The 20,453-nt window shown below is 39.0% G+C and overlaps 1 protein-coding gene across 4 annotated transcripts in view; it reads right to left on the bottom strand.

The window, feature by feature from the left end:
• ACAA2 (acetyl-CoA acyltransferase 2) overlaps positions 1-20,453 on the bottom strand; it is a 75,211-nt gene that overhangs the window by 32,632 nt on the left and 22,126 nt on the right. The window contains exon 2 of one of the 4 annotated variants that reach the window (XM_064294537.1): positions 20,106-20,250. The exons of the other annotated variants lie outside the window; for them this stretch is intronic. Coding sequence (XP_064150607.1) covers positions 20,106-20,156 — 51 coding nt within the window. The 5' untranslated portion in view covers positions 20,157-20,250. The remainder of the gene's footprint in view (positions 1-20,105; positions 20,251-20,453) is intronic. 4 annotated transcript variants of the gene reach the window in all.

Raw genomic sequence — 20,453 nt, 5'->3', positions numbered from 1 at the left:
AAAGGATAAAGAAGGACACTACATAATGATAAAAGGGACAATTTATCAGGAAGATATAACCATATTAAATATTTATGCACCCAATGACAGGGCTGCAAGACACATAAATCAAATTTTAACAGAACTGAAAAGTGAGATAGACACCTCCACAATTATACTAGGAGACTTCAACACAACACTTTCGGAGAATGACAGGATATCCAGTAAGAAGCTCAATAGAGACACAGAAGATCTAATTACAACAATCAACCAACTTGACCTCATTGACTTATACAGAACTCTCCGCCCTACTGTTGCAAAGCATACTTTTTTTTCTAGCGCACATGGAACATTCTCTAGAATAGACCACATATTAGGTCATAAAACAAACCTCTGCAGAATCCAAAACTTTGAAATATTACAAAGCATCTTCTCAGACCACAAGGCAATAAAACTAGAAATTAATAACAGAAAAATCAGGGAAAAGAAATCAAATACTTGGAAAATGAACAATACCCTCTGGAAAAAAGACTGGGTTATACAAGACATCAAGGAGGGAATAAGGAAATTCACAGACTGCAACGGGAATGAAAATACTTCCTATCAAAAACTCTGGGACACAGCAAAAGCAGTGCTCAGAGGCCAATTTATATCAATAAATGCACACATACAAAAAGAAGAAAGAGCCAAAAGCAGAGAACTGTCCCTACAACTTGAACAAATAGAAAGTGAGCAACAAAAGAACCCATCAGGCACCAGAAGAAAACAAATAATAAAAATTAGAGCTGAACTAAATGAATTAGAGAACAGAAAAACAATTGAAAGCATTAACAAAGCCAAAAGCTGGTTCTTTGAAAAAATTAACAAAATTGATAAACCATTGGCCAGACTGACTAAAGAAAAACAGGAAAGGAAAAAAATAACCCGACTAAGAAACGAGAAGGGCCACATCACAACAGACCCAACTGAAATTAAAAGAATCATATCAGCTTATTATGAAAAATTGTACTCTAACAAATTTGCAAACCTAGTAGAAATGGATGAACTCCTGGAAAAACACTACCTACCTAAACTAACACATTCAGAAGTAGAACAACTAAATAGACCCATAACAAAAAAAGGGATTGAAACGGTAATCAAAAAACTCCCAACAAAAAAAAGCCCTGGCCCGGACAGCTTCACTGCAGAGTTCTACCAAACTTTCAGAGAAGAGTTAACACCACTACTACTAAAGGTACTTCAAAGCATAGAAAATGACAGAATACTACCCAACTCATTCTATGAAGCCACCATCTCCCTGATACCAAAACCAGGTAAAGACATCACAAAAAAAGAAAATTACAGACCTATATCCCTCATGAACATAGATGCAAAAATCCTCAACAAAATTCTAGCCAATAGAATTCAACAACATATCAAAAAAATAATACACCACGACCAAGTGGGATTTATACCAGGTATGCAAGGCTGGTTTAATATTAGGAAAACCATTAATGTAACCCACCATATTAACAAAACAAAAGACAAAAACCACATGATCTTATCAATTGATGCAGAAAAGGCATTTGACAAAGTCCAACACACATTTATGATAAAAACTCTTACCAAAATAGGAATTGAAGGAAAATTCCTCAACATAATAAAGGGCATCTATGCAAAGCCAACAGCCAACATCACTCTAAATGGAGAGAACCTGAAAGCATTTCCCTTGAGAACAGGAACCAGACAAGGATGCCCTTTATCACCATTCTTATTCAACATTGTGCTAGAAGTCCTAGCCAAAGCAATTAGGCTAGACAAAGAAATAAAGGGCATCCGGATTGGCAGAGAGGAACTAAAATTATCTCTATTTGCAGATGACATGATCTTATACACAGAAAACCCCAAGGAATCCTCCAGAAAACTACTGAAACTAATAGAAGAGTTTGGCAGAGTCTCAGGTTATAAGATAAACATACAAAAATCACTTGGATTCCTGTACATCAACAAAAAGAACATCGAAGAGGAAATAACCAAATCAATACCATTCACAGTAGCCCCCAAGAAGATAAAATACTTAGGAATAAATCTTACCAAGGATGTAAAAGACCTATACAAAGAAAACTACAAAGCTCTACTACAAGAAATTAAAAAGGACATACTTAAGTGGAAAAACATAGGAAGACTGAACCTAGTAAAAATGTCTATTCTACCAAAAGCCATCTATACATACAATGCACTTCCGATCCAAATTCCAATGTCATTTTTTAAGGTGATGGGGAAACAAATCACCAACTTCATATGGAAGGGAAAGAAGCCTCAGATAAGCAAAGCATTACTGAAAAAGAAGAAGAAAGTGGGAGGCCTCACTCTACCTGATTTCAGAACCTATTATACAGCCACAGTAGTCAAAACAGCCTGGTACTGGGACAACAACAGACACATAGACCAGTGGGACAGAATTGAGAACCCAGATATAAATCCATCCACATATGAGCAGCTGATATTTGACAAAGGCCCAGTGTCAGTTAATTGGGGAAAAGATAGTCTTTTGAACAAATGGTGCTGGCGTAACTGGATATCCACTTGCAAAAAAATGAAACAGGACCCATACCTCACACCATGCACAAAAACTAACTCCAAGTGGATCAAAGACCTAAACATAAAGACTAAAACGATAAAGATCATGGAAGAAAAAATAGGGACAACCCTAGGAGCCCTAATACAAGGCATAAACAGAATACAAACCATTACCAAAAATGATGAAGAGAAACCAGATAACTGGGAGCTCCTAAAAATCAAACACCTATGCTCATCTAAACACTTCATCAAAAGAGTAAAAAGACCACCTACAGACTGGGAAAGAATTTTCAGCTACGACATCTCTGACCAGCGCCTGATGTCTAAAATCTACATGATTCTGTCAAAACTCAACCACAAAAAGACAAACAACCCAATCAACAATTGGGCAAAGGATATGAACACACACTTCACTAAAGAAGATATTCAGGCAGCTAACAGATACATGAGAAAATGCTCTCGATCATTAGCCATTAGAGAAATGCAAATTAAAACCACGATGAGATTCCATCTCACTCCAACAAGGCTGGCATTAATCCAAAAAACACAAAATAATAAATGTTGGAGAGGCTGCGGAGAGATTGGAACTCTTATACACTGCTGGTGGGAATGTAAAACGGTACAACCACTTTGGGAATCTATCTGGCGTTATCTTAAAGAGTTAGAAATAGAACTACCATACAACCCAGAAATCCCACTCCTCGGAATATACCCTAGAGAAATAAGAGCCTTCACACTAACAGATATATGCACACCCATGTTTATTGCAGCACTGTTTACAATAGCAAAAAGCTGGAAGCAACCAAGGTGTCCATCAACGGATGAATGGTTAAATAAATTGTGGTATATTCACACAATGGAATACTACGCATCGATAAAGAACAGTGATGAATCTGTGAAACATTTCATAACATGGAGGAACCTGGAAGGCATTATGCTGAGCGAAATCAGTCAGAGGCAAAAGGACAAATATTGTATAAGACCACTATTATAAGATCTTGAGAAATAGTATAAACTGAGAAGAACTCATACTTTTGTGGTTATGAGCGGGGTAGGGAGGGAGGGTGGGAAAGGGTTTTTTACTGATTAGTTAGTAGATAAGAACTACTTTAGGTGAAGGGAAGGACAATACTCAATACACGAAAGGTCAGCTCAAACAGACTGGACCAAAAGCAAAGAAGTTTCCGGGATAAAATGAATGCTTCAAAGGTCAGCGAAGCAAGGGCAGGGGTTTGGGGACTATGGCTTAATGGGACTTCTAAGTCAACTGGCAAAATAATACTATTATGAAAAACATTCTGCATCCTACTTTGAAATGTGGCATCTGGGGTCTTAAATGTTAACAAACGGCCATCTAAGATGCATCATTTGGTCTCAACCCACCTGGAGCAAAGGAGAATGAAGAACACCAAGGTCACACGACAACTATGAGCCCAAGAGACAGAAATGGCCACATGAACCAGAAACTTACATCATCCTGAGACCAGAAGAACTAGATGGCGTCCAGCCACAACCGATGACTGCCCTGACAGGGAGCACAACAGAGAACCCCTGAGGGAGCAGGAGATCAGTGGGATGCAGACCCCAAATTCTCATAAAAAGACCAGACTTAATGGTCTGACTGAGACTAGAGGAATCCCGGCGGTCATGGTCCCCAAACCTTCTGTTGGCCCAGGACAGGAACCATTCCCGAAGACAACTCATCAGACATGGAAGGGACTGGACAATGGGTTGGAGAGAGATTTTGATGAAGAGTGAGCTACTTGTATCAGGTGGACACTTGAGACTGTGTTGGCATCTCCTGTCTGGAGGGGAGATGGGAGGGTAGAGAGGGTTAGAAACTGGCAAAATTGTTATGAAAGGAGAGACTGGAAGGGCTGACTCATTAGGGGGAGAGTAAGTGGGAGTACGGAGTAAGGTGTATACAAGCTTATACGTGACACTGACTTGATTTGTAAATGTTCACTTAAAGCTCAATAAAAATGATTAAAAAAAAAAATTGAAGGAAAAAAATTGCCTGCCAAGAATCATATATCCATCAAAACTGTCTCTGAAATATGAAGGTGAAATTAAGACATTTCCAGATAAACACAAGTTGAGGGAATTCATAAAAACCAAACCAAAACTACAAGAAATACTAAAGGGAGATCTTTGGTTAGAAAATCAATAATATCAGGTATCAACCCAAGACTAGAACACTGGGCACAGCAACCAGAACTCAATTCAGAAAGGGAAATAAAAAAAAACAAAGCAAGGTCATATAAAAAAAAAGCTCAAAACAGGGTAACAGTGTTGTTATTATATAAAAGAGGACAGCATTAAAATAATAAAGAGGCACTAAGAAATGTAATCATACATCTTCTACATGGAGAGGAAGATATGGCAATACAAAGAAATAAAAGATAGTCATAAATTTAGAAAATAGGTGTAAATAATAAGGTAACCATAAAGGAGGCAAACTATCCTACTCATCAAAATAAAGTATAAGAAAAAATAGAGACTGAGCAGAAACAAAATCAGCAACAAATATGAGGAAAGGACAACATCTAAAGGAAATCTACTCAGCACATAAAATCAAGTGGGAAAAAGAAAACTGTCAACACACAAAAGAAGACATCAAAATGATAGCACTAAATTCATACCTATCCATAATTACCCTGAATGTAAATGGACTAAATTCACCAATAAAGAGACAGAGAGTGGCAGAATGGATTAAAAAACAAGACCCATCTATAACCTGCCTACAAGAGACACACTTTGGACTTAGAGACACACCTTAGACTTAGAAACACAAACTAAAACTCAAAGGATAGAAAAAAATATATCAAGCAAACAACAATCAAAAAAGAGCAGGAGTGGCAATATTAATTTCTGACAAAATAGACTTTAAAGTTAAATCTATCATAAGGATAAGGAAGGACACTATATAATGATTAGAGGGACAATATACCAAGAAGATATAACCATATTAAATATTTATGCACCCAATGACAGGGCTGCAAGATACATAAAACTAACTCTTTCTGCATTGAAAAGTGAGATAGACAGCTCCACAATAACAGTAACAGACTTCAACACACCACTTTCGATGAAGGACAGGACATCCAGAAAGAAGCTCAATAAAGACACGGAAGATCTCAATGCCACAATCAACCAACTTGACCTCGTAGACATATACAGAACACTCCACCCAACAGCAACCAAGTATACTTTCTTTTCTAGTGCACATGGAACATTCTCTAGAACAGACCACATATTAGGTCATAAAGCAAGCCTTAGCAGAATCCAAATCATTGAAATATTCCAAAGCATCTTCTCTGACCGTAAGGCCATAAAAGTGGAAATCAACAACACAAAAAGAAATCAAACACTTGGAAACTGAACAATACCCTGCTGAAAAAAGACTGGGTTATAGAAGACATTAAGGATGGAATAAAGAAATTCAGAGAATCCAATGAGTGTGAAAACACTTCCTATCAGAACCTTTGGGACACAGCAAAAGCGGTGCTCAGAGGCCAATTTATACCAACAAATGCACACATCCAAAAAGAAGAAAGGGCCAAAATCAAAGAATTATCCCTACAACTTGAACAAATAGAGAACAACAAAAGAAACTCACAGGCACCAGAAGAAAACAAATAATAAAAGCAAGAGCTGAACTAAACTAAATGAAATAGAAAACAGAAAAACAACTGAAAGAATTAACAAGATCAAAAGCTGTTTTTTTGAAAAAAATCAACAAAATTGATAAACCACTGGCCAAAACAACAAAAGAAAAACAGGAGAGGAAGCAAATAACCTGAATAAGAAATGAAGGGGTGATATTACAACAGACCCAACTGAAATTAAAAGACTCATATCAGGTTACTATGAAAAACTATACTGAAACAAATTTGAAAACCTAGAAGAAATGGATGAATTCCCAGAAACACACTACCTACCTAAACTAACACAGATGTAGAACAACTAAATAGACCCATGACAAAAGCAGAGATTGAAAAGGTATTCAAAAAACTCCCAACAACAACAACAAAAAGCCCTGGTCAGGACGGCTTCAGTAGAGAGTTCTACCAAACTTTCAGAGAAGAGTTAACACCACTACTACTAAAGGTACTACCAAACTCATCCTATGAAGCCACCATATCCCTGATATCAAAACCAGGTAAAGACACCACAAGAAAATTATAGACCTATATCCCTTATGATGGATGTTTCCAGCTGTTTCTTCTCATTTTGAGTCGTGCCACATCAGCAAATAAAGGTCCCGAAAGCTTTACTCCACCCACGTCATCAAGGTCGACTCTACTTTGAGGAGGCATATCTTCCCCAGTCATCTTTTGAGTGCCTTCCAACCTAGGGGGCTCATCTTCCAGCACTGTATCAGACAACGTTCTGCTGCTATTCATAAGGTTTTTGCTGGCTAATGCTTTTCAGAAGTAGACTGCCTGGTCCTTCCTCCTGGTCTGTCTTAGTCTGGAAGCTCAGATGAAACCTGTCTTCCATGGGTGACCATGCTGGTATCTGAATATCAGTGGTATAGCTTCCAGCATTACAGCTACACGTAATCCCCCACAGTAAGACAAACTGACGGACATGTGGCACGTCTCAAAATGAAAAGAAACAGCTGCAAACATCCATTAATAATCAGAACCTGGAATGTACGAAGTATGAATCTAGGAAAATTGGAAATCGTCAAAAATGAAATGGAATGCATAAACATCGATATCCTAGGCATTAGTGAGCTGAAATGGACTGGTATTGGTCATTTTTTTTTTTTCCAGTGTCCACCTGATTTAATTAGCTCACTCTTCATCAGCATCTCTCTCCCCCCCACTGACCAGTCCTTTTCATGCCTGATGAGTTGTCTTCAGGGATGGTTCCTGTCCTGTGCCATCAGAAGGTCTGGGGAGCCTTGCCTCCAGGATTCCTCTAGTCGCAGTCATACCATTAAGTACGGTCTTTTTATGAGAATTTGGGGTCTGTATCCCATTGGTCTCCTGCTCCCTCAGGAGTTGTCTGTTGTGCTCCCTGACAGGGCAGACATCGATTGTGGCCGGGCACCAACTAGTTCTTCTGGTCTCAGGATAATGTAGGTCTCTGGTTCATGTGGCCCTTTCTGTCTCTTGGGTTCTTAGTTGTCGTGTGACCTTGGTGTTCTTCCTTTGCCTTTGCTCCAGGTGGGTTGAGACCAATTGATGTATCTTAGATGGCATTTAGGACCCCAGACGCCACATTTCAAAGTGGGATGCAGAATGTTTTCATAATAGAATTATTTTGCCCATTGACTTAGAAGTCCCCTCAAACCATGGTCCCCAGACCCCAGCCCCTGCTCCGCTGACCTTTGAAGCTTTCATTTTATCCTGGAAACCTCTTTGCTTTTAGTCCAGTCCAATTAGGCTGACCTTCCTTGTATTGAGTGTTGTCTTTCCCTTCACCCAAAGCAGTTCTTATCTACTGATTGATCAATAAAAAGCCCTCTCCCTCCCTCCCTCCCTCCCTCCCCCCTTTGTAACCACAAAAGTATGTGTTCTTCTCCGTTTTTTCTATTTCTCAAGATCTTATAAGAGTGGTCTTATACAATATTTGTCCTTTTGCCTCTGACTCATTTCGCTCAGCATAATGCCTTCCAGATTCCTCCATGTTATGAAATGTTTCAGAGATTCGTCACTGTTCTTTATCGATGCGTAGTATTCCATTGTGTGAATATACCACAATTTATTTACCCATTCATCCGTTGACGGACATCTTGGTTGCTTCCAGCTTTTTGCTATTGTAAACAGAGCTGCAATAAACATAGGTGTGCATGTACCTGTTTGTGTGAAGGCTCTTGTATCTCTAGGGTATATTCCGAGGAGTGGGATTTCTGGGTTGTATGGTAGTTCAATTTCTAACTGTTTAAGATAACACCAGATGGATTTCCAAAGTGGTTGTACCGTTTTACATTCCCACCAGCAGTGTATAAGAGTTCCAATCTCTCCGCAGCCTCTCCAACATTTATTATTTTGTGTTTTTTGGATTAATGCCAGTCTAGTTGGTGTGAGATGGAATCTCATCGTAGTTTTAATTTGCATTTCTCTAATGGTTAATGATCGAGAGCATTTTCTCATGTGTCTGTTGGCTGCCTGAATATCTTCTTTAGTGAAATGTGTGTTCATATCCTTTGCCCACTTCTTGATTGGGTTGCTTGTCTTTTTGTGGTTGAGTTTTGACAGAATCACGTAGATTTTAGACATCAGGTGCTGGTCTGAGATGTCATAGCTGAATATTCTTTCCCAGTCTGTAGGTGGTCTTTTTACTCTTTTGGTGAAGTCCTTAGATGAGCATAGGTGTTTGATTTTTAGGAGCTCCCAGTTATCTGGTTTCTCTTCATCATTTTTGGTAATGGTTTGTATTCTGTTTATTGCCCTGTATTAGGGCTCCTAGGGTTGTCCCTATATTTTCTTCCATGATCTTTATCGTTTTAGTCTCTATGTTTAGGTCTTTGATCCACTTGGAGTTAGTTTTTGTGCATGGTGTGAGGTATAGGTCCTGTTTCATTCTTTTGCAAATGGATATCCAGTTATGCCAGCACCATTTGTTAAAAAGACTATCATTTCCCCAACTGACTGACACTGGTCCTTTGTCAAATATCAGCTGCTCATACGTGGATGGATTTATATCTGGGTTCTCAATTCTGTTCCATTGGTCTATGTGCCTGTTGTTGTACCAGTACCAGGCTGTTTTGACTACTGTAGCTGTATAATAGGTTCTGAAATCAGGTAGAGTGAGGCCTCCCACTTTCTTCTTCTTTTTCAGTAATGCTTTGCTTATCCGGGGGTTCTTTCCCTTCCATATGAAATTAGTGATTTGTTTCTCTATCCCCTTAAAATATGACATTGGTATTTGGATTGGAAGTGCGTTATATGTATAGATGGCTTTTGGTAGAATAGACATTTTTACTATGTTAAGTCTTCCTATCCATGAGCAGGGTATGTTTTTCCACTTAAGTATGTCCTTTTGAATTTCTTGTAGCAGAGTTTTATAGTTTTCTTTGTATAGGTCTTTTACATCCTTGGTAAGATTTATTCCTAAGTATTTTATCTTCTTGGGGGCTACTGTGAATGGTATTGATTTGGTTATTTCCTCTTCCGTGTTCTTTTTGTTGATGTACAGGAATCCAAGTGATTTTTGTATGTTTATTTTATAACCTGAGACTCTTCCAAACTCTTCTATTAGTTTCAGTAGTTTTCTGGAGGATTCCTTAGGGTTTTCCATGTATACGATCATGTCATCTGCAAATAGTGATAGCTTTACTTCCTCCTTGCCAATCTGGATACCCTTTATTTCTTTGTCTAGCCTAATTGCCCTGGCTAGGACTTGAAGTACGATGTTGAATAAGAGCGGTGATAAAGGGCATCCTTGTCTGGTTCCTGTTCTCAAGGGAAATGCTTTCAGGTTCTCTCCATTTAGAGTGATATTGGCTGTTGGCTTTACATAGATGCCCTTTATTATGTTGAGGAATTTTCCTTCAATTCCTATTTTGGTAAGAGTTTTTATCATAAATGGGTGTTGAACTTTGTCAAATGCCTTTTCTGCATCTATTGATAAGATCATGTGGTTTTTATCTTCTGTTTTATTTATGTGATGGATTACATTAATGGTTTTTCTTATATTAAACCAGCCTTGCATACCTGGTATAAATCCCACTTGATCAGGGTGAATTATTTTTTTGATGTGTTGTTGGATTCTATTGGCTAGAATTTTGTTGAGGATTTTTGCATCTATGTTCATGAGGGATATAGGTCTATAATTTTCTTTTTTTGTAATATCTTTACCTGGTTTTGGTATCAGGGAGATGGTAGCTTCATAGAATGAGTTGGGAAGTATTCCGTCTTTTTCTATGCTTTGAAATACCTTCAGTAGTAGTGGTGTTAAGTCTTCTCCGAAGGTTTGGTAGAACTCTGCAGTGAAGCCGTCTGGGCCAGGACTTTTTTTTGTTGGAAGTTTTTTGATTACCGTTTCAATCCCTTTTTTTGTTATGGGTCTATTTAGTTGTTCTACTTCTGAATGTGTTAGTTTAGGTAGGTAGTATTTTTCCAAGAATTTATCCATTTCTTCTAGGTTTTCAAATTTGTTAGAGTACAATTTTTCGTAGTAATCTGAAATGATTCTTTTAATTTCATTTGGCTCTGTTGTGATGTGGTCCTTCTCGTTTCTTATTTGGGTTATTTGTTTCCTTTCCTGTTTTTCTTTAGTCAGTCTGGCCAATGGTTTATCAATTTCGTTAATTTTTTCAAAGAACCAGCTTTTGGCTTTGTTAATTCTTTCAATTGTTTTTCTGTTCTCTAATTCATTTAGTTCAGCTCTAATTTTTATTATTTGTTTTCTTCTGGTGCCTGATGGGTTCTTTTGTTGCTCACTTTCTATTTGTTCAAGTTGTAGGGACAGTTCTCTGATTTTGGCTCTTTCTTCTTTTTGTATGTGTGCATTTATTGATATAAATTGGCCTCTGAGCACTGCTTTTGCTGTGTCCCAGAGGTTTTGATAGGAAGTATTTTCATTCTCGTTGCTTTCTAAGAATTTCCTTATTCCCTCCTTGATGTCTTGTATAACCCAGTCTTTTTTCAGGAGGGTATTGTTCATTTTCCAAGTATTTGATTTCTTTTCCCTAGTTTTTCTGTTATTGATTTCTAGCTTCATTGCCTTGTAGTCTGAGAAGATGCTTTGTAATATTTCGATGTTTTGGATTCTGCAAAGATTTGTTTTATGACCTAATATGTGGTCTATTGTAGAGAATGTTCCATGTGCACTAGAAAAAAAAGTATATTTTGCAGCAGTCAGGTGGAGAGTTCTGTATAAGTCAGTGAGGTCAAGTTGGTTGATTGTTGTAAGTAGGTCTTCCGTGTCTCTATGGAGCTTCTTACTGGATGTCCTGTCCTTCTCCGAAAGTGGTGTGTTGAAGTCTCCTACTATAAATGTGGAGGTGTCTATCTCACTTTTCAATTCTGTTAAAATTTGATTTACGTGTCTTGCAGCCCTGTCATCGGGTGCATAAATATTTAATATGGTTATGTCTTCATGATCAATTGTCCCTTTTATCATTATATAGTGTCCGTCTTTATCCTTTGTGGCGGATTTAAGTCTAAAGTCTATTTTGTCAGAAATTAATATTGCTACTCCTCTTCTTTTTTGCTTATTATTTGCTTGATATATTTTTTTTCCATCCTTTGAGTTTTAGTTTGTTTGTGTCTCTAAGTCTAAGGTGTGTCTCTTGTAGGCAGCATATAGATGGATCGTGTTTCTTTATCCAGTCCGTGACTCTCTGTCTCTTTATTGGTGCATTTAGTCCATTTACATTCAGCGTAATTATAGATAAATAAGTTTTTAGTGCTGTCATTTTGATGCCTTTTCATGTGAGTTGTTGGCCATTTCATTTCTCCACATACTTTTTTGTGGTGAGACGTTTTTCTTAGTAGATTGTGAGATCCTCATTTTCATAATGTTTAACTTTATGTTAGTTGAGTCGTTACGTTTTTCTTGGCTTTTTTCTTGAGTTATGGAATTGATATTCCTTTTTGTGGTTACCTTATTATTTACCCCTATTTTTCTAAGTAAAAACCTAACTTGTATCGTTCTATATCGCCTTGTATCACTCTCCATCTGGCAGTTCAATGCCTCCTATATTTAGTCCCTCTTTTTGATTATTTTGATGGTTTATCTATTGATTTCCATGTTTCCCTGTTATGTGCATTATTTTGTTTATTTATTTATTTTTTAGAATTAATCTTAATTTGTTTGTTTTTGTGCTTTCCCTATTTGAGTTGCATTGATATCAGGACGTTCTGTTTTGTGACCTTGTATTGTGCTGGTACCTGATATTATTGGTCATCAGGCCAAACAATCTCCTTTAGCATTTCTTGCAGTCTTGGTTTAGTTTTTGCAAATTCTCTAAACTTGTGTTTATCTGTAAATATCTTAATTTCTCCTTCATATTTCAGAGAGAGTTTTGCTGGATATATGATCCTTGGCTGGCAGTTTTTCTCCTTCAGTGCTCTGTATATGTCGTCCCATTCCCTTCTTGCCTGCATGGTTTCTGCTGAGTAGTCTGAACTTATTCTTATTGATTCTCCTTTGAAGGAAACCTTTCTTTTCTCCCTGGCTGCTTTTAAAATTTTCTGTTTGTCTTTGGTTTTGGCGAGTTTGATGATAATATGTCTTGGTGTTTTTCTTTTTGGATCAATCTTAAATGGGGTTCGATGAGCATCTTGGATAGATATCCTTTCGTCTTTCATGATGTCAGGGAAGTTTTCTGTCAGGAGTTCTTCAACTATTTTCTCTGTGTTTTCTGTCCCCCTCCCTGTTCTGGGACTCCAATCACTCGCAAGTTATCCTTCTTGATAGAGTCCCACATGATTCTTAGGGTTTCTTCATTTTTTTAAATTCTTTCATCTGATTTTTTTTCAGCTATGTTGGTGTTGATTCCCTGGTCCTCCAGAAGTCCCAGTCTACATTCTAATTGCTCGAGTCTGCTCCTCTGACTTCCTACTGCGTTGTCTAATTCTGTAATTTTATTGTTAATCTTTTGGATTTCTACATGCTGTCTCTCTATGGATTCTTGCAACTTATTAATTTTTCCACTATGTTCTTGAATAATCTTTTTGAGTTCTTCAACTGTTTTATCATTGTGTTCCTTGGCTTTTTCTGCAGTTAGCCTAATTTCATTTGTGATGTCTTTAAGCATTCTGTAAATTAGTTTTTTATATTCTGTATCTGATAATTCCAGGATTGTATCTTCATTTGGGAAAGATTTTGATTCTTTTGTTTGGGGGGTTGGAGAAGCTGTCATGGTCTGTTTCTTTATGTGGTTTGATATGGACTGCTGTCTCCGAGCCATCACTGGGAAACTAGGTTTTCCAGGTAATCAGCTGGTACGCTGGCTCCTGGTTCTGAAAACGATCGCTGTCTGCCCGTATTTGTTCGTTCTCCGTCTCTAAGTCTGTGTTTGTTGTTCAGAGTTCGTAGATTGTTATGTATGTGATCGATTCACTTGTTTTTCCGAGTCTTTGTTGCAAGAGGGATCCGTGGTAGCGTCCACCTATTCCGCCATCTTGGCCCCGCCTCCCAGTATTGGCCATTTTAAATCGGACAATCATAGTCTACTATGTTGGGAATGACAACCCGAAGAAGAATGGTGTTGCATTCATCGTCAAAAAGAACGTTTCAAGATCTATCCTGAAGTACAACACTATCAGTGATAGGATAATATCCATACGGCTACAAGGAAGACCAGTTAATACGACTATTATTCAAATTTATACACCAAGCACTAGGGCCAAAGATAAAGAAATAGAAGATTTTTATCAGCTGCTGCAGTCTGAAATTGATTGAACATGCAATCAAAATGCACTGATAATTACTGGCAATTGAAATGTGAAAGTTGGAAACAAAGAAGAAGGATCAGTAGTTGGAAAATATGGCCGTGGTAACAGAAAAAATGCCAGAGATCGAATGATAAAATTTTGCAAGACCAACGACTTTTTCATTGCAAATACCTTCTTTCACCAACATAAACGGCGACTCTACACATGTACCTCACCAGACGGAACACAGAGAAATCAAATTGACTACATCTGTGGAAAGAGACGATGGAAAAGCTCAATATCATCAGTCGGAACAAGGCCAGGGGCTGAATGTGGAACACACCATCAATTCCTCATATGCAAGTTCAAGCTGAAACTGAAGAAAATCAGAGGAAGTCCACAAGAGCCAAAATATGACCTTGAGTATATCCCACCTGAATTCAGAGACCATCTGAAGAATAGATTTGATGCATTGAACACTAGTGACTGAAGACCAGATGAGTTGTGGAATGATATCAAGGACATCATCCATGAAGAAAGCAACAGGTCACTGAAAAGACAAGAAAGAAAAGACCAAGATGGATGTCAGAGGAGACTCTGAAACTTGTTCTTGAGCGCCGAGCACCTAAAGCAAAAGGAAGAAATGATGAAGTAAAAGAACTGAACAGAAGATTTCAAAGGGCGGCACGAGAAGACAAAGTTAAGTATTATAGTGACATACAAAGGGCTGGAGGTAGAAAACCAAAAGGGAAGAGCATGCTCGGCCTTTCTCAAGCTGAAAGAACTGAAGAAAAAATTCAAGCCTCAAGTTGCGATAGTGAAGGATTCCATGGGGAAAATATTAAACAACGCAGGAAGCATCAAAAGAAGATGGAAGGAATACACACAGTCATTATCCCAAAAAGAATTAGTTGATATGCAACCATTTCAAGAGGTGGCATATGATGAGGAACCGATGGTACTGAAGGAAGAAGTCCAAGCTGCTCTGACGGCATTGGTGAAAAGCAAGGCTCCAGGAATTGATGGAATTTCAATTGTTTCAACAAACAGATGCAGCGCTGGAGGTGCTCACTCGTCTATGCCAAGAAATATGGAAGACAGCTTCCTGGCCAACTGACAGGAAGGGATCCATATTTACGCCTATTTCCAGGAAAGGTGATCCAACTGAATGTGGAAATTATAGAACAATATCATTACTATCACACGCAAGCTAAATTTTGCTGAAGATCATTCAAAAATGGGTGCAACACTCGGCCACAATCCATGACTGCCCTGACAGGGAGCACAATAGAGAACCCCTGAGGGAGCAGGAGATCAGTGGGGTGCAGACCCCAAATTCTCATAAAAAGACCATACTTAATGGTCTGACTGAGACTAGAGGAATCTCGGCGGTCATGGTCCCCAAACCTTCTGTTGGCACAGGACAGGAACCATTCCCGAAGACAACTCACCAGACATGAAAGGGACTGGACAGTGGGTAGGAGTGAGATGCTGATGAAGAGTGAGCTAATTATATCAGGTGGACACTTGAGACTGTGTTGGCATCTCCTGTCTGGAGGGGGGATGGGAGGATAGAGTTAGTTGGAAGCTGGCAAAATTGTCACGAAAGGAGAGACTGGAAGGGCTGACTCATTAGGGGGAGAGCAAGTGGGAGTACGGAGTAAGGTGTATATAAACTTATATGTGACAGTCTGACTTGATTTGTAAACGTTCACTTGAAGCTCAATAAAAGTTGATAAAAAAAAAAAAAAATGGGTGCAAAAGTACACTGACAGGGAACTACCAGAAATTCAGGCTGGTTTCAGAAGAGGATATGGAACCAGGGATATCCTTGCCGATGTCAGATGGATCCTGGCTGAAAGCAGAGTAATACCAGAAGGATGTTTACCTGTGTTTTATTGACTACACAAAGTCATTCCACTGTGTGGATCATAACAAACTATGGATAACATTGCGAAGAATGAGAATTCCAGAGCACTTAATTGTGCTCATGAGGAACCTTTTCATAGATCAAGAGGAAGTTGTTCAGAAAGAACAAGGGGCTACTGATTGGTTTAAAGTCAGGAAAGCTGTGCGTCAGGGTTCTATTCTTTCACCATACCTACTCAATCTGTATGCTGAGCAAATAATACAAATGTTTTCTTAATAGATTTTATTATGCCAATTGACTTAGAAGTCCCCTGAAGCCATGGTCCCCAATCCCCTGCCCCTGCTATGCCGGCCTTCGAAGCATTCAGTTTATTCAAGAAACTTCTTTGCATTTGGTTTAGTCCCATTCTGCTGATCTCTCCTCTATTGTGTGCTGTCTTTCCCTTCACCTAAAGTAGTTCTTATCTACTATCTAATTAGTGACTGACCCTCTCCCACCCTCCCTCCCTCTCGCAACCACAAAAGGGTGCCCTTTATCACCACTTTTATTCAACATTGTGTTGGAGGTCCTAGCCAGAGCAATTAGGCTAGATAAAGAAATAAAGATTGCATCCAGATTGGCAAGAAAGAAGTAAAATTATCTGTTTGCAGATAACATGATCTTATACACAGAAAACCCTAAGGCATCCTCAAGAAAACTACTGAAACTTACAGAAGAGTTCAGCAGAGTATCGGGATACAAGATAAACATACAAAAATCAGTTGGATTCCTCTACACCAACAAAAAGAAAATCAAAGAGGAAATCACCAAGCCAATGGCATTTACAGTAGCCCCCATGAACATAAATTATTTAGGAACAAATCTTACCAGAGATGTAAAAGACTTATACCAAGAAAACTACAATACACTTCTGCAAGAAACCAAAAGGGACTTACGTATGTGGAAAAACATACCTCGCTCGTCTGGATAGGAAGACTTAACATTATTAAAATGTCTATTCTACCAAAAGCGATCTATACATTTAATGCAATTCCGATCCAAATCCCAACATTCTTTAATGAGATGGAGAAACAAATCACCAACTTCATATGGAAGGGAAAGAGGCCCCGGACAAATAAGGCATTACTGAAAAAGAAGAACAAAGTGGGAGGCATGACTTTACCTGATTTTAGAACCTATTACACCGCCACAGTAGTCAAAACAGCCTGGTACTGGTACAACAACAGATACATAGACCAGCGGAACAGAATTGAGAATCCAGACATAAATCCATCCACATATGAGCAGTTGATATTTGACAAAGGCCCCCAAACAGTTAAATGAGGAAAAGACAGACTTTTTAACAAATGGTGCTGGCATAACTGGATACCCAATCTGCAAAAAAATGAAACAAGACCCATACCTTACCCCATGCACAAAAATGACCTCAAAACGGATCAAAGACCTAAATATCAAATCTAAAACGATAAAGATCATGGAAGAAAAAATAGGGACAATGTTAGGAGCCCTAATACATGGCATAAACAGTATACAAAACATTAAGAATGCAGAAGAAAAACCAGGTAACTGGGAGCTTCTAAAAATAAAACACCTATGCTCATCCAAAGACTTCACCAAAAAAGTAAAAAGATTACCTACACACTGGGAAAAATATTTTAGCTATGACATTTCAAATCAGTAGTTGATCTCTAAAATCTAAATGATACTGCAAAAACTCAACTACAAAAAGAGAAATAACCCAATTAAAAAATGGGCAAAAGATATGAATAGACACTTCACTAAAGAAGACATTCAGGTAGCTAACTGATACATGAGGAAATGCTCATGATAATTAGCCACAAGAGAAATGCAAATCAAAACTATAATGAGATTTCATCTCACTCCAACAAGGTTGGCATTGATCCAAAAAACACAAAATAATAAATGTTGGAGAGGCTGTAGAGAGACTGGAACACTTATACACTGCTGGTGGGAATATAAAATGGTACAACCACTTTGGAAATCGATTTGGTGCTTCCTTAAAAAGCTAGAAACAGAACTACCACACGATCCAGCAATCCCACTCCTTGGAATATCCTAGAGAAATAAGAGCCTTTACACGAACAGATATATGCACACCCATGTTTATTGCAGCTCTGTTTACAATAGCAAAAAGCTGGAAGCAACCAAGGTGTCCGTCAACAGATGAATGCGTAAATAAATTGTGGTATATTCACACAATGGAATACTACGCATCGATAAAGAACAGTGACCAATCTGTGAAACATTTCATAACATGGAGGAACTTGGAAGGCATTATGCTGAGCGAAATCAGTCAGAGGCAAAAGGACAAATATTGTATAAGACCACTCTTATAAGATCTTGAGAAACAGTATAAACTGAGAAGAACACATACTTTTGTGGTTACGAGGCGGGGAGGGAGGGAGGGAGGGAGAGGGTTTTTTTTACTGATTAATTAGTAGATAAGAACTGCTTTAGTGAAGGGAAGGACAACACTCAATACATGGAAGGTCAGCTCAATTGGACTGGACCAAAAGCAGTTTCCGGGATAAAATGAATGCTTCAAAGGTCAGCGGAGCAAGGGCGGGGGTTTGGGAACCATGGTTTAAGGGAGACTTCTAAGTCAATTGGCAAAATAATTCTATTATGAAAACATTCTGCATCCCACTTTGAAATGTGGCATCTGGGGTCTTAAATGCTAACAAGCGGCCATCTAAGATGCACCAATTGGTCTCAACCCACCTGGATCAAAGGAGAATGAAGAACACCAAGGTCACACGACAACTAAGAGCCCAAGAGACAGAAAGGGCCACATGAACCAGAGACCTACATGATCCTGAGACCAGATTGTGCCCAGCCACAATCGATGACTTCCCTGACAGGGAGCACAATAGGGAACCCCTGAGGGAGCAGGAGATCAGTGGGATGCAGACCCCAAATTCTCATAAAAAGACCAGACTTAATGGTCTGACTGAGACTGGAGGAATCCCAGCAGTCATGGTCCCCAAACCTTCTGTTGGCACAGGACAGGAACCATTCCCAAAGACAACTCATCAGACATGAAAGGGACTGGACAGTGGGTAGGAGAAAGATGCTGATGAAGAGTGAGCTAATTATATCAGGTGGACACTTGAGACTGTGTTGGCATCTCCTGTCTGGAGGGGGGATAGGAGGATAGAGAGAGCTGGAAGCTGGCAAAATTGTCACGAAAGGAGAGACTGGAAGGGCTGACTCATTAGGGGGAGAGCAAGTGGGAGTACGGAGTAAGAGGTATATAAACTTATATGTGACAGTCTGACTTGATTTGTAAACATTCACTTGAAGCTCAATAAAATTTAATAAAAAAAAAAAAAAGTTAGAAATAGAACTACCATACGATCCAGCAATCCCACTCCTTGGAATATATCCTAGAGAACTAAGAGCCTTTACAGGAACAGAAATATGCACACCCATGTTTATTGCAGCACTGCTTACAATAGCAAAAAGATGGAAGCAATGAAAGTGTCCATCAATGGATGAATGGATAAATAAATTATGGTATAGTCACACAATGGAATACTATGCATCCATAAAGAACAGTGAGGAATCTGTGAAACATTTCATAACATGGAGGAACCTGGAAGGCAGTATGCTGAGTGAAATTAGTCAGTTGCAAAAGGAGAAATAGTGTATAAGACCACTACTATAAGAACTTGAGAAATAGTTTAAACTGAGAAGCAAACATTCTTTTGTGGTTACGAGAGGGGGGAGGGAGGGAAGGTGGGAGAGGAGGATTCACTAATTAGATAGTAGATAAGAACTACTTTAGGTGAAGGGAAAGACAACACACAATAGAGGAGAGGTCAGCAGAATGGGACTAAACCAAATGCAAAGAAGTTTCTCGAATAAACTGAATGCTTCGAAGGCCGGCGAAGCAGGGGCAGGGGTTTGGGGGCCATGGTTTCAGGGGACTTCTAAGTCAATTGGCATAATAAAATCTATTAAGAAAACATTCTGCATCCCACTTTGAAGAGTGGCATCTGGAGTCTTAAACGCTAGCAAGCATCCATCTAAAATGCATCAATGGGTCTCAACCCACCTGGATCAAAGGAGAATGAAGAACACCAAGGACACACACAAGGTGATTACGAGCCCAAGGGACAGAAAGGGCCACATGAACCAGTGACTACATCATCCTGAGACCAGAAGAACTAGATGGTGCCCAGCTACAACCGTTGACTGCCCTGACAGGGAACACAACAGAGAACCCCTGAGGGAGCAGGAGAGCAGTGGGATGCAGACCCCAAATTCTCATAAAAAGACCAGACTTAATGGTCTAACTGAGACTAGAAGGACCCTGGTGGTCATGGTCCCCAGACCTTCTGTTGGCTCAGTACAGGAACCATTCCCAAAGCCAACTCTTCAGACATGGATTGGACTGGACAACGGGTTGGAGAGAGATGCTGGTGAGGTGTGAGCTTCTTGAATCAGGTGGATACTTGAGACTATGTTGGTGTCTCCTGCCTGGAGAGGAGATGAGAGGGTAGAGGGGGTTAGAAGCTGGCAAAATGGATACGAAAAGAGAGAGTGGAGGGAAGGAGCGGGCTGTCCCACTAGGGGGAGAGTAATTGGGAGTATGTAGCAAGGTGTATATAAGTTTTTATGTGAGAGACTGACTTAATCTGTAAACTTTCACTTAAAGTACAATAAAAATTATATATATAAAA

This window comes from Loxodonta africana, chromosome 11, assembly GCF_030014295.1.
Source record: "Loxodonta africana isolate mLoxAfr1 chromosome 11, mLoxAfr1.hap2, whole genome shotgun sequence".
Taxonomy (NCBI): Eukaryota; Metazoa; Chordata; class Mammalia; order Proboscidea; family Elephantidae; genus Loxodonta; species Loxodonta africana.
Note: the sequence above shows the minus strand (reverse complement) of the source record. Positions and strands in the feature narration are given on the sequence as shown.